The sequence below is a fragment of the Culicoides brevitarsis genome, chromosome 2, assembly GCF_036172545.1.
Source record: "Culicoides brevitarsis isolate CSIRO-B50_1 chromosome 2, AGI_CSIRO_Cbre_v1, whole genome shotgun sequence".
Lineage (NCBI taxonomy): Eukaryota > Metazoa > Arthropoda > Insecta > Diptera > Ceratopogonidae > Culicoides > Culicoides brevitarsis.
Genome location: NC_087086.1, coordinates 35,270,811 through 35,285,327, shown reverse-complemented (window position 1 = coordinate 35,285,327; position 14,517 = coordinate 35,270,811). Strand labels below are relative to the sequence as shown.

The 14,517-nt window shown below is 29.7% G+C and overlaps 1 protein-coding gene across 1 annotated transcript; it reads left to right on the top strand.

Annotated features, from left to right (window-relative positions):
- On the top strand, window positions 1–13,142 carry LOC134829020 (uncharacterized). The gene is made up of 16 exons (XM_063842013.1): window positions 1–295; window positions 2,398–2,705; window positions 2,855–2,932; window positions 3,157–4,772; window positions 6,719–7,231; window positions 8,636–8,814; window positions 8,883–9,090; window positions 9,152–9,402; window positions 10,492–10,682; window positions 10,748–10,881; window positions 11,011–11,145; window positions 11,200–11,339; window positions 11,409–11,575; window positions 11,640–11,759; window positions 11,820–11,887; window positions 11,948–13,142. The coding sequence occupies exons 1-16, from the start codon at window positions 1–3 to the stop codon at window positions 13,140–13,142; spliced, it is 5,598 nt and encodes a 1,865-aa protein (XP_063698083.1).
- Window positions 13,143–14,517: the final 1,375 nt, after the last annotated feature.

The window sequence follows — 14,517 nt, the reverse complement described above, 5'->3', positions numbered from 1 at the left end:
ATGATACCATCCTTTCTCGCATACTCGCCACGAATCACGAGCAGAAGAAGACGAACAAGTTCATCCCTAATTGTAATCAAATTTTTATTAATCTATGTAATAAAAAGTGTCACATTGTTAGATGAGGCTACACACCACACTAGCGTCGCAACACAACAACAAAATCTAACGGCGAAAAATGAAGCGCTTCCCGTTCCGCAAGCGTTGCAGGCGGCGGCACTTTCGGGATCTGGAGCAGATGATGGGTTACCCATCTTTCCCGAAAGACCGGATGCGGTATATTTCATTGTCGCAGGTAAGTTGAGATATCATGAAGGACATGTGTCACAATGAGTTTTGCTTTTTTGGACAGAGATTTGTTCCCAATTTACGTCATTTTGGGTTAAATAATTAATTTGTCACACGATCGTTAGAAAAGGGGGGAGTTTTGGATATTAAGATGCTAATCAAATTAAAAGATATCGCATTAAGATAATGAAGAACATAAAGTTAATTCTTTTATCGGTGAATGGTATGAGATGAACATTAATTGAGGTTAAGCTACGAAAAAAAAGTAATTTTAAGGAATGGAATGATTAGACAGGATAATTAAGGAACACAAGACTCAAACCTAATATTACTCAGGAGTTATAAAGAAAGTTTCAAATATTTTCAAAGGTCTTCTGAATGTTCTGAGATGGTCTGAAATTTCTTACGAATTAATGTGAAATTTAGTAGAAAATTTACAAAAATTATTTTACTCGTTAATGATGTTCGATATGGTAACATAATTAAAGAATTTTTTTGTCTTGCGAATTGACAATCTTCTTGTCTGATATTCTGTTAAATTTCAAAGCTGAGTAGCCCAAGTCAGAATTATAGTCTCAAATTAGTTTGAATAGCAAAAGTTTTTTAAAAAATCTTCTACATTCGTTGGGTACATTGAACTTCGAAGCGGAAAACTCTTCCTTGCTCTTGTCCCATATTATTGTTTGTAATGAAATTTCCTAATTTATTTTTTTACGTGTTTACCGTCAATGGCGCCTTGGCAGTTTAGTAAATTCCAAAATTTGTTTTCCAAAATTTCTTTGTTCTAATTTTGGTATCCAAACATAAATCTCGTTTGTAATCGCAGCTTGACATTAACTTCATAGATAAATATTGAAAAAGGAAATCATGTTAACTTTCAAAAATATTGCTTTAACATCATCAACCATTTGATTTTGTGAACTTAGCCCATAAACTTAATTTTCAAAAAATTGTAAGATAAAAAGTAAAAAAATAGTTCATAATAAAAAATTAATAAATAAACACTTTTTTTAAAATAAATGAAATTTTTGTAGTAAGTAGTTTTTCATTAATTCGAACAGATGTTCAGAATGTTCCTTATTGTTATTCTATTGTTTTCCTCCATAGGGTTCAACTTATAATTATTGACACTGTTATAAACTCTACCCAAAGCTTATGTGAGAGTGACTTCATCGAATCTCAAATATCTAAAAAAAAGAGAGAGAGTATGCAAGTTTGTACCTTTACAAAAATAATTCTTACCTTATTTTACAATATTTTGGAGTTTGCTCTACTTTTCTTCAATAAATTATACATTTTAATGATATTTAATTAAAATTGTTTTTAAAGTGTTAAAAGCAAAAAAAAAGTCTTTCGTAAATAAAATGATATTTTTATAACTTCAAACTTTTTTTTTTTTAACTTTTAATAAAATGATTTTTTTTACCTTTCTTACCTCTGATTTTAATCCTTTTGAAGATTTTCTTCTGTAAAGAAAATATTTAAAAAAAAACATAAAATTTGGTTAATAATTTTGACATATTTTAAAAATTAGCATCTTACCATGTGAAATTTATCCCCTTTTTAAACCACGGGGCACCTTTAAAAAATCGCCTTCATTAATAAACGTCAATTTAACCCTAAAAAAATTTTTTTTATAAAAGGTAATTAAAACGTTTCTCTTGTACTATTGACTCTTCACCGTAATTTTTATAATTTTTTTCTAAAGAACAAAAAACTTTACCATTCAATCAATTTTCGCCACATTACCTTAGATACCTATACATTGCGGCTTTTATTCTTCCATTTTCCCCCGAAAAACGATCGTCTTATTCATGCAAAATAAATTATCAACTTAAAATGTCGTTTCAACTGTTGCTCTTCTCGCTCGTGTCGTTCCATTGTTACGTTATGGGAAAATTCCCGTCGTCATTTTTGCCCCGAAAAACTTTATTGTTGCGAAAAGCAATTTAAAGTTGTGTGAGAGTAGTTTAAAATGACGCACGTTGTCCCTTGATACCGATATATTTTTTGATTTTTGATTGGAATTGTCCCCGGTTTTGAGTATTAATTACACTTTTTCTGCTCGCATTTCCGCAGTTAATTAAAACTTTTTCCTTTTTTTTGCAGTTCGTGGCGGCGGAAAAATGTGGGGAAGAACTCTTGCAAGAACACTGCTCGATTTGGGAGCACCTTTTGACAATCCCCAAGGACCTCCGTTGCGCCCGATTTACCTGGATATGCCGCAAACGGGACGCTTTTCGTCGAAAACATTGACGCGCTTGTGTGACCAAATCGAAAACAAGCCGATGGCGGGCGTTCTGGTATTTGGCGAAGGACAAGCGGCGCGTTCGTTGTCACTTGCCGGAACTGGCATGAAGCTTCCGGTGTTGTGGGCGAAAGGAGGCATCGCAAAAATACATGGCATCGGAAGAGAGGTAATTATCGCATTTTGCCATTTGTTGTCGTTTTTTGAGTGCTTCGGTGCGTGTTTCTGTGCTGTTGACCTAATTTCGCGCACACATGCCTTTTTTTCGTGGAAAGAACAATAATTTGATGAGATTTAATTTTTTTTTTATTTTTTTAGATCCAAACAAACTTACAAGCAATGTTACAGCCATCATCCAAGGAGATACTTGAAGCAATCAGGGCGCTTTTGTTGCAGGTTTGTATCATTTACCGCACGGAAAACAAACTTTTTACTCGAAAAATCAAGTAAATTTAAAGTTTTTGGCCATCTTTTGGTTTTGCAAGCGAAAAGTTTGTTTACGTGACTCGACTAAATGTGCCGTCATAATTTATTGGGCTGCATTTCGTCACGTTACTGCAGTGTCCTGCACCGTAATTTGGCTTAAAACTCATTTCCTTCCATTTCTTTTTGCATTTCAGACACACTGGCACTCATTTTTTGTGCTATCCGACATGGAAGCGACGATGGTTTTGAGCAGCAATATCGCTGCGCCGCTCAAACAAAAGCCTTTGGTGCCCAAAATCCTCCCGATTTCCTTCAAAAAGGAAGAAATTTTCCGCCAACTTGCACGAATTTCACGTTCGACGCGAGGAATTGTAATTTTATTGTGCGACTTGAAGCTCGCCCGCGTGATAATGTCGGAGGCACAACGCCTCAATATGGTTGGCGGACACTTTATATGGGTTTGGGCGGATACAAGTACCAACAATGAGTTCTTCGATCAAGTACAGGACCCGGATGAGATCGAAATGGAGCTCGGAATTGACGATAATTTGGGTCTTATACCGCCAATTGACCATGAAAGACCTCGCGAACGTAATTTCGAGCAAACATTGAATCGGGAACAGATCCGGTTTATTGACGATGACGTCATGAATCCGCCTCCAATGCCGCCGATCAAGCAAAAAACGAACCCGTTCGAGACGAGAAGCGAATACGAGACAATTAAGGGATTGGAAGAGGATCATTTCAACATTAACGAGGATTTATTGGAGCGTCGCGAGGATTTTGACGCAGATTTTGAGAGTTATAGCAGATTTGGGCATAATTTGTCGCATGAATTGCCTCTCGGGCCGGATGGGAGTTACAATCCGTTCGATCATCAGATCGGCGTGGGGTATGGGAAGCGAATGACGGTGCCCGAATCCACGTTAGATGTCGAGGAAAACGAATATGGGGAGTTAAATGTGGAAAAATTGAACTTGCGAACACGGAGGAATCCATTTTTGCCGTTTATGACAACGTACAATGGGAAAACGAACAAGTATAGTATCAATAATAACAACGACGATGTCGATTCCGGAGAGAATTTGATGGAAAATAGCAATGATGTCAACAAAATTAAGCGTTTAAACCTTTTTGCGAACCAATATGAGTCTTCTTTGGGGTCACAACACGTACTTTTCCATAATTATCAGGATTTTCCCATCGGATTGTTGACTTTGAGACCCATTAAGATGCTCCAAGATCGTCATTTCATCCGGGCAGCAGTTCGATTATTCGCAACCACGTGGGCTAAATTGGAACGGAACAATTACGGAGGCGGCGGCGGCCTCAAAGATGACATCGACAAGCCGTATCGCTTCAAAAACAGTCGAAACAAGAGAGAGGAACAAACAAATAATCAAGCAAACACTCCTGTAAATAGTCAAATTTCGGAACCCGAACAAATAATAACACAAAAACAACAAACAAGTGGCTTAAGCGACGTGAAAAGCAATAAATTTATATCTACATCGTCGTCGTCGTCGTCCTCGTCGTCATCTACTAATAATGTAAATACAAACACCGCAGCAGATAACGATGCAATCAATATAGCAATGAAAAGTAAACGATTCGATACGTCGTGGTGGTCATCGATTGGCGCGGGATCGAATAACAGGGAGAAGGAGAAGCCTCCGAAGGAAAAGCAGAAGGGACAAGGGAAGCAAACGGGCGAGGAAAGAATTAAAAATCGAGGCACACCGCAGTATAAGGGAGGGTGCTTTGGAGTTCCCACGCGAGGTGACATCAAACGAGCGGAGCTATTTGCACGGTAGGTTTTTTATTTTGATAAAATTTTAATCTTATTCCGTATGCGTCTCGTTATACTTCTGAGCTACTTTAACTTTGTGTGATGCTTCTTAAGAGGTGTTTATCATTCGCGCGTTAAAATTTTTCTTTCTTTTTAATGATTAGTTTTTGAAAGAATTTCCGAGTTAAAATTTACACTGAAATTTAATAAAAAAAATTCATTGAAAAAAACATTTATTCATAAAAAATAAATAAATTTATAAATTATAATTTTTTTGCTTCTTTTCAACAATTAATTTAATTATTAAAATTAAATTAAAATAATAACTTTTATTACATATAAAATTTTCAATTAAATTATTTTATTTCTTTTTTAAATTTTAATAAATTTTTATTTTTTTATTACTTAAATTAAAAGTCCAACACTTTATATATCAAAAATGGAAATTTTTTTTAAATTTCTTGAAAAAAAATTTATTACATATTTATTTTTTCTTTGAAAATAATTCAAATAAAATTAAATTAAAAAAATATGAAATCCAAATTTAACTCAAAAAATTTGAGAATATTAAGTTCTTGAAAATTTTTAATAAATTTTAACAAAATTTCATTTAAAAAAAATCGTAAAAAAACAATTACTGTCATAAAATATACAAATTTTTGCCTAATTAATATTTTCAAAAATAAAAAAAAAAATTTAAATAAATTAAATTAATTAATTTTTTATTTTTTTTTAATTTTTTTTTTTTAGTTTGTAAACTTTAATTTAATAAATTTTAATTTATTCAATTATTTATTTTTAAATTTATAGTTTTTTCTAATTTTTTTTATTTAATTTAATTTTTTATTTTTGTATTTTTTTAAAAGTTTTTTTTTAAATTCATAAAATTTCAAAATCTATAGTTCATAAATTTAAAAATATTTTTATTTGTAAAATTAGAAAATGTGTACCAAATTCAGCTTAAGAAAAAAATTTTAAATTTTAATTAAAATTTAAAACTATTTAGGTACAATAAAATAATTTTGTGATTTTTTTTCAATTTAAAAATATTTTTTTCATTATTGTTTTTTTTTAATTTTGTTGAATTTTTTATAATTTTTTTTTTAAATTAATTATTTATATTATTTTTTTTTATTTAATTTTTTTTTTCTTATAATTTATATATTTTTTAATTTTTTTCATTAAATTATTTTTTTTTAATTTTTATTAAAATTTAACTAAAAAACTAAAATATTTTTAAAATTGTAAAAAATTTCGGAAATTCTTTCAAAAAATCGCATTTAACATACATTTTCCTTTTTACTCCATCTTTCCCTCACTTTTTTATTTTTGTATTATTATTACGTTAGAGAGATGCCGTTATAGATGTGAGAAAAATTTTCCTCTCCATACCTTTTGCATATATCTACAAAGAAATGTGTGATGTGATGAGATATAATGATATTTATACAATTCAAGTGTTGATATAGAGAAAAGTGAACGAAAAGTGTTTTCTTAGCTTTCCTCATTGTCACACAGCAGTTCCTTGCCAGGTGTTACTTTGTTTTTGACACATTTTTATTTTTTTTCCTGTTTTTTGATATTGAAATTTTAATAAGAAAAAAAAATTTTGGAGAGCTACTTGAACTCGCATCTGTTACTTAAATTAATTTTTTTAAGAGAAAAGTTGTCACTTTGACATTTTTTCTTGATCACTTTAATTAATTTTATTTTTTTTTTATTTTATTTTTCCAAAAATGAGGATTCAAGGTGAAAAAAGGTTATTGACCAAAAATTTTCCGTTTGAAAGGTGAAAACGTGTCGAACATTAATAAATATTTAAGCAAAGCAACCCGAATTCGATTCACCCACGTAACATATTTTCGGAAATTGTTTCATTTTTCTCCTTTTTTCTTCCAAAATGTGTTTTTATGCAAAAAATTATCGAATCGAGACATCTTTTGACCTTTTCTCGTCTCTTTTTTCAGACATCTTCGTGCCGATGCCCAACAAGCGTTAGTTGGCGACTTGAAATCCATGCCGGAGAAGACGCTTGTGACGCATTTTGAGGTTTTGAATCTCGTTCCGATGAGTTTTAAGCCGCACGAACGCTTCAACCTGAATGTCATGCATCGGTATTCGGCGAAAAATGTCGCCCGCAAATGGCGTCGTGTCGGTTTGATTTCCGGGCGTGACGTTCGTTTGGATACAATTGTGTGGCCCGGCGGCGATATTGTCGTGTCGGGTGTCGCAACGCAGGCACGGAGCATTTTTCGCATTGTCACGGCTCTCGCGCCGCCTTTCGTGATGGAATCGAGCATGGGCGAGAACGGGGTTTGTTTGCGCGGCTTGGCATGTCATCGCATCACGACATCGGGCAAGCAGAATTTGACGCTGATGTTCAACACGATTGAGACACGCGATCGATTGGAAGAGGATGCACTCCAGCGCAATCAATTTGCCGAAGACGAGGATGGGGAAGAGGAGAAACTTTCGTACAAGTAAGTCCTTTTTTGCGTTTTTGCTGCTTTTTGTGTCATTGTCGACAAGTCATTTGCGTGCCTAACAATCTGTTTAACTTTGTGATTTCTTTCCTTTTGTGCCTTTTTCTTTGAATGCATTTTTAATTTATTTATTAAAAAAATTATTTTTCGAATGTTTTGTCGTCTGTCTGAAATAAATTGAAAAAAATTCAAAATAAATTTTTGTTGAATCAATTTAATAAAAAAAATCAAAAATTATTTAAAATATCGAGAAAAAAAAATTTTTTCAAAAAGAAAAAATTAAAAAAAAAATCAAAAATTCATGAAAATTTTGAAATTTTTTTCAATGATGGGAAAATTTATATTTTAAATTAAATTTAAAAAAAAATAATTTTTAAATTGAATTTTCAAAATTTTATTTGACTCATTTTATAAAAAAAATAAAAAAAAAATATTTAAAATATTAGAAAAAATTTTAGAAATTTAAAAAAAAATATTTTTATGAAAGTTGTATCATCATTTCATAAAAAATAAAAATAATGAACTTTTAAAAAATTTATAAAAATATAAAAAAATTTTGAAGTTTTTTTTTTTTTATTTTCTGAAAATTTTGAAAAATTTAATTAAACAATGCGAAATTTTTTTTTAATTTAAAAATTATGAAAATTTGAAAAAAAATTAAAATAAAAAAAAATTATTTATTGTTTCGCTAATTTTTTGAAACTTGAAAAAATTTTTTTTTTTGAAACTTGAAGGAAAATTTTTCGAACAGTTGAAAAAATTATAAAAATTCGAAAAAAATATAAAATGGTTTTTTATATTAAATTAAATAAAAATATTTAAAAAAAAATTAAAAAATAAAAAAAAAATTATTTTTTTTTTATTTTTTCGAAAATTTTCAAAAAATAAGTTAAAAATTAAATGAAAAAAAATATAAAAAAAAAAAATTTTTTTTTTTAATAAAAAAAATGTTGTCAGGATAAACATCACGATGTAATGTAATGTGTTTGAGATAAAAAAAAATGAAAAAAAAAAATATTTTTGAAAAAATTCTTAAAATAAAAAAATCCGTTGAAAATTTGAAAAAAAATTCAAATTAAATATTTTTTTGAAAGTTTTTGAAATTTTCAAGATAATCTCAAAATTTAAATCATAAAAAAAATATTTTTAAAAAAACTTCTTAAAAATTTGTTTCGTACAAAAATTTGTTGAAAATCTAAAAAAAATCCTCATTTCAAATCAAACTGCAATTAAATCTCTTCATTCAACGGAAACTTTTTCCGCATTTCCACATTTTTCATTATTCCATTTACTTTTCTTTTGTGCACTTTTCCGCGCTTTGTGTTGGAATGAATGTGTCATCGTCTGTTTTTTATGCTCCTTGTTTAAATTGAATCGTAATATTTTTTCCATCTAAAACAGGACAAAATGTTGTTACGGACTATCAATGGATCTGCTGGCAAAAGTGGCATCCGACTTGGGATTTGAATTTCACTTGTACATTGTACGTGACGAGTTATTTGGCGGCACACGCGACAAATATGGCGACTCGATGAAATTCGGCTCGAGCTATTGGAAGGATTTTCGCTTTTACGACAGACGTAAGTTTTAAATTTTTTTGTCATTTGTTTCGCTTTTTTATTTATTTTTTTTTTCGCTTTTTTTTTAGTCGATATCGAACGGCAATATCACATGTTCAAGGAGAACGAGCATATTTACGACAAACATTTTTATTTCGAATACGAGAAACAGCGTTTCCTCAAGATGGAACAAAACAAGGCATTCGAACGGCTGACAACGAGTCAATGGAACGGAATTATTGGTGATCTAGCGACAGGTGCTGCTGACATGAGTTTCGCACCGTTGAGCGTTTCCAAGTAAATTTCCGCTTTTTTGTGCGAAAATTCTCGCAAATAACACGAAATAATTCATTTTTAGAGCGCGTGCCGAAGTAATTGATTTTAGTGCGCCATATTTCCACAGCGGAGTGTCGTTACTCGCAGCACCGCAATCGAAAAGTGACATTCCCCTCTTGGCGTTTCTCCTTCCTTTTTCGCCGGAATTGTGGATTGCGATTTTCACGTCGCTCCATATCACGGCAGTAGCTGTTGCGGTCTACGAATGGTTAAGTCCTTTCGGTCTGAATCCGTGGGGACGTCAGAGAAGCAAGAATTTCAGTTTGTCATCAGGTAAAAATTTAATTTTAATTTTAATTTTAATTTTAATTTTAATTTTAATTTTAATTATTTAATTTTAATTTTAATTTTAATTATTTAATTTTAATTTTTTTATTTTAATTTTAATTTTAATTTTAATTTTAATTTTAATTTTAATTTTAATTTTAATTTTAATTTTAATTATTTAAATTTAATTATTTAATTTTAATTATTTAGTTTTGATTATTTAATTTTAATTATTTAATTTTAATTATTTAAATTTAATTATTTTATTTTCATTATTTAATTTTAATTATTTAATTTTAATTATTTTATTTTAATTATTTAATTTTAATTATTTAATTTTAATTATTTAATTTTAATTATTTAATTTTAATTATTTAATTTTAATTATTTAATTTTAATTATTTAATTTTAATTATTTAATTTTAATTATTTAATTTTAATTATTTAATTTTAATTTTTTAATTTTAATTATTTAATTTTAATTATTTAATTTTAATTATTAATTTTAATTTTTAATTTTAATTATTTAATTTTAATTATTTAATTTTAATTAATTTTAATTTTAATTTTAATTTTAATTTTAATTATTTTAATTTTAATTTTAATTTTAATTTTAATTTTAATTAATTTTAATTTTAATTTTAATTTTAATTTTAATTTTAATTTTAATTTTAATTTTAATTTTAATTTTAATTTTAATTTTAATTTTAATTTTAATTTTAATTTTAATTTTAATTTTAATTTTAATTTTAATTTTAATTTTAATTTTAATTTTAATTTTAATTTTAATTTTAATTTTAATTTTAATTTTAATTTTAATTTTAATTTTAATTTTAATTTTAATTTTAATTTTAATTTTAATTTTAATTTTAATTTTAATTTTAATTTTAATTTTAATTTTAATTTTAATTTTAATTTTAATTTTAATTTTAATTTTAATTTTAATTTTAATTTTAATTTTAATTTTAATTTTAATTTTAATTTTAATTTTAATTTTAATTTTAATTTTAATTTTAATTTTAATTTTAATTTTTTAATAATTTAAAAAAAATAATTAATTATTTAATTTAATTTAAAAAAAAAATTTTTTTTCAGCTTTATGGGTTATGTGGGGCTTATTATGCGGGCATGTCTCGTTCAAAGCTCCCAAATCGTGGCCCAATAAATTCCTGATAAACATCTGGGGAGGCTTTTCGGTCATTTTCATCGCTTCTTACACAGCCAACATTGCCGCCTTGATCGCCGGACTCTTTTTCTACAACACGCCAGAGCATTATGACGCGTCGGTAAGTCGTCATCAACACAAAAACTCGTAAAATTTCTCACTTTTCACTTAAAATCATTTTAATAGCTGCTCGCACAACGCGTTGGCGCACCAATATCCTCCGTAGCGGAATACTACGTGCAACGAAACGACCGTCATTTGTGGGAACACATGAAAAAATATCCATTACAGAACGTGGAAGAGGGAATTTTAAGATTAAAGTAAGTTTGGTCATTAAATTTTTTCCATTTTTTTCCCTTTTTAAATGAAAAGGAAACAATTAAAATACGCGCATCTGTTATTTTTTTACCTTTTTTTGACAATAAATAATCCTTTTTTTGTGATTTTAGGAATGGGACGTTGGATCTCTTGATGGCAGACGCTCCTATTTTGGACTATTATCGTGCCACGGATCACGGATGTTCTCTCAAGCGCATCGGAGACGTCTTTGTGGAAGACACTTACGCTATCGGAATGAAGCGAGGGTAATATTTCACACAAAAATTGTTTCAGGATTGATTTTCACTCGATTTTTATAGATTCCCGTTGAAAGAATCAATTTCCTCGTTGATATCAAAGTACTCGAGCAACGGATATTTGGATATTTTGACGGAAAAATGGTATGGAGGACTTCCGTGTTTCAATAAAGGCGTGCAGATCATCCAACCAAGGCCGTTAGGTGAGAAATTCTTCGTGAAATTTGACGAAATCGATGAAATTTGAGCTGAAAATTACTTTTTTCGTATAGGAGTGGCTGCTGTTGCGGGAGTTTTTTGTCTCTTGGGTCTCGGAATGGTTGTTGGAGTGTTAATTTTGTTCTTTGAGCATGGATTTTACAAATGGGCGTTGCCACATTTGCGCTTGAAGCCCAAAGGAACGATCTGGCGCAGCAGAAATATTATGTTCTTCAGTCAAGTAAGCATTAAAAAATTATTTTTTAATTAAAAAAAAAATAATTTTTTGAAATTTTTTCTTGTAGAAACTTTACCGTTTCATCAATTGTGTGGAGTTGGTATCGCCTCATCATGCGGCACGGGAGCTTGTTAATACCTTGAGACAGGGTCAAATCACAAGTTTGTTCCAAAAAAGCATTAAAAGGGTAAATTTTTTCAAAAATTTAGTTTAAAAATTAAATTTTAATGAATTTTTTACCTAGAAGGAGGATGAACAAAGGCGTCGTCGTCGCAGCAAAGCACAATTTTTCGAGATGATCCAGGAAATTCGACGGTAAATCCTTAAATTTCCTTAAAAAACTAATTTTTTCATGATTTTTTTCGAAAATTTTAGTGTTCAACAAGAAGAACGTGAACAACCATTACCGATTCTCGAAGAAGTTGTCGAATCAGTTGATGCTCCAACGACATCTGACGCAGCTCCGATCGCATCCGCGCCTGTAGTTCCCGCTCCAAAGGTTGCTAAACTAAGTCCTCGCCCAAAAATGGTCTCCAAATCCAAATCTGACCTTCAAACACGTTCAGCATCGTCGTCGCTCAATCTCCGTCGTTCCAGCAACGATAGTTTACTCGAAGATCGTCTCGGCACAATCGGCAGGAGGCTCAGTAGAGACATCACGGACTCGCCTCCGGATCTTATTCATCGTTTCGAGACCTTTGGCAAGGGATCTGTGCCAGATAACTCCAAATTCGACACTTTTGCGGGAGTTTGTCGCGACTCGAGTATTCCTGAGTTGAGTAAATACGACACTTTCAGCGGTGTGATCGACGACAGACCCGAAATCCCCATGAAAAAGGGTAAAAAATACCAAAGTAAACGAACGCCCTTGAATTTGGACATTTACGAGCGAGATCGTCACATCAACGACACCCTTTCCATGAGTGACAGTCTTTATCCGCCTATTTTCAAGCTAGATCGCACCAAAGCAGTCTTGCGCGAACGCGTTCACAACGAGCTCAAATCAAAATATCCCACGGATCGAACGTACATCGTCAAACGTCCTCAGCCAATCACGAAGCAGCAACCGCAATCGACTCTTAAACCATCAAGAACGACTCCCTCGTCATCCGGGGCACACATGAATGTCTCCACAAGCAGCGTCTCGAACATCCAAGATAAACCGTTGCCGCCAATTCCGCCGCATCAGGTTGAACAGCCGCCGCCCCCGCCCCCCAAAACGCCCATTTACGCAACTTCGCTGAAAAAACAGAAAAAATCCAAGGAAAAACAACGAGAAGTCCCCCAGGCAAGTAGCAGAAAAAGCTTGGAAAATCTCGTTGGAGGCACGTCACGCAGTGGCAGCAGCTCAAATACACGAACCCCGAAAGCAGCGCCACGCTCCTCGAAAAGTAGTTTAGACATTCCGCCGAGATTGCCGCCAAAAACGAGTCCGAAATCGCGCACGAGCAACATGTCGCTCGGAAAATTATCGAAGGAAGACTTGCTGAAACTCTCGCAAAGCAGCGAACTCGAAATCCATCAGTTTTTGCATTCGGATCATCATCAACACCATCATCATCCGCCATGAAAACGAAAGTAGTCAAGCCCTTACACAATATTTGTGTGAGTTGCTACCGAAAAAAAATAAAATTTGGTCACGCTTTTCTCAATTTTTTTTCGAGAACGAGCGTTTTTCACGTGATAGACCTGTCTTTAGGTTTCTTCTTTCAAGAAAACTTTTATCCGTCGCTGCTTTCCAACTAAACGTCTATAGTACTTGGAATGTCACAAAAAAATATAAAATTAAATATTTAAGAAAATTTTTATAGATAACATATCTTTAAATTAAAAATTTAACAAAAAATTACGTTTTATCCCGAATTTTATTCCGAAAACATAAAATTTAAATTTTAAAAAATTATTTTTTAACCTAAAAAATTTTAACTCCTTCCCTTTTAACTCAATTTTACTCCAAAACCCCATAAATAAAAAATTTTAACAATTTTTCTATTTAAATTAAATTTAAAAAAAAAAATAAACAAATAAAAAAAATAACATTTCAGTTAACGCATATTTTCAGCCTTACAAAAAAAATATAACATCACAAAAAACGTAGAGAAAAAAAAAATCTTTTTAAAAAACATCGATTGACTAAACTATTCTATCTAAAAAATAAAAAAAAAAAGATTTATATAAAAAGAAGAAAAAAATATATGTTAGTTAATTATTATTAATCTATATGAGGAAACTAAAAATTGTGTGATTTTGAAAAAATACATTGAAAAAAAATTATTATTAAGGCAAAAAAAGCCACCTGTGTAGAAATTATATATAGAAAAAAAAATAAATAAATATAAAAACGATGAATATAAATGAAACATAAAATAAAACTCCAACAATCTGTTAATATTAATATTAAATAAAAAATTAACAAAAAATATATATAAATATAATAAAAATGGTTCATGCACAATTTTTACAAAATAAACTAACATAACAATATAAATAAATAATAATAATTGTCTAGAAAACTCACACTTTGAAAAAAAAACATACGTTTAAAACGCCAGAAATTGTTAATCAAAAAAAAAAGTTTATATATGAATATATATAAAATATAAGAAACAACTACTGTAGAAAAAAAAATAATTATAAAAAAAGATCTTGATAAAAAACTGAGTATTTATAACAATATTAGAAAAGTGTCTTAACGTTGTTGTTTTAAAAAAAAATTAAAATAAATATTATTTATAAATAAATATTTATTATTATTAATAAATAATATTATTAATTAATAAAAATTATATTTAATAAATAAATATTATTAATAAATAATAATATAATATATTATTATAAAAATATACATCATTATTATTAACAATTATTATTAAATTATAAAAACTATAAAATAAAAAAAAAATATTATTAATGAAATATACAAAAAAACAACAACAATTTAAATT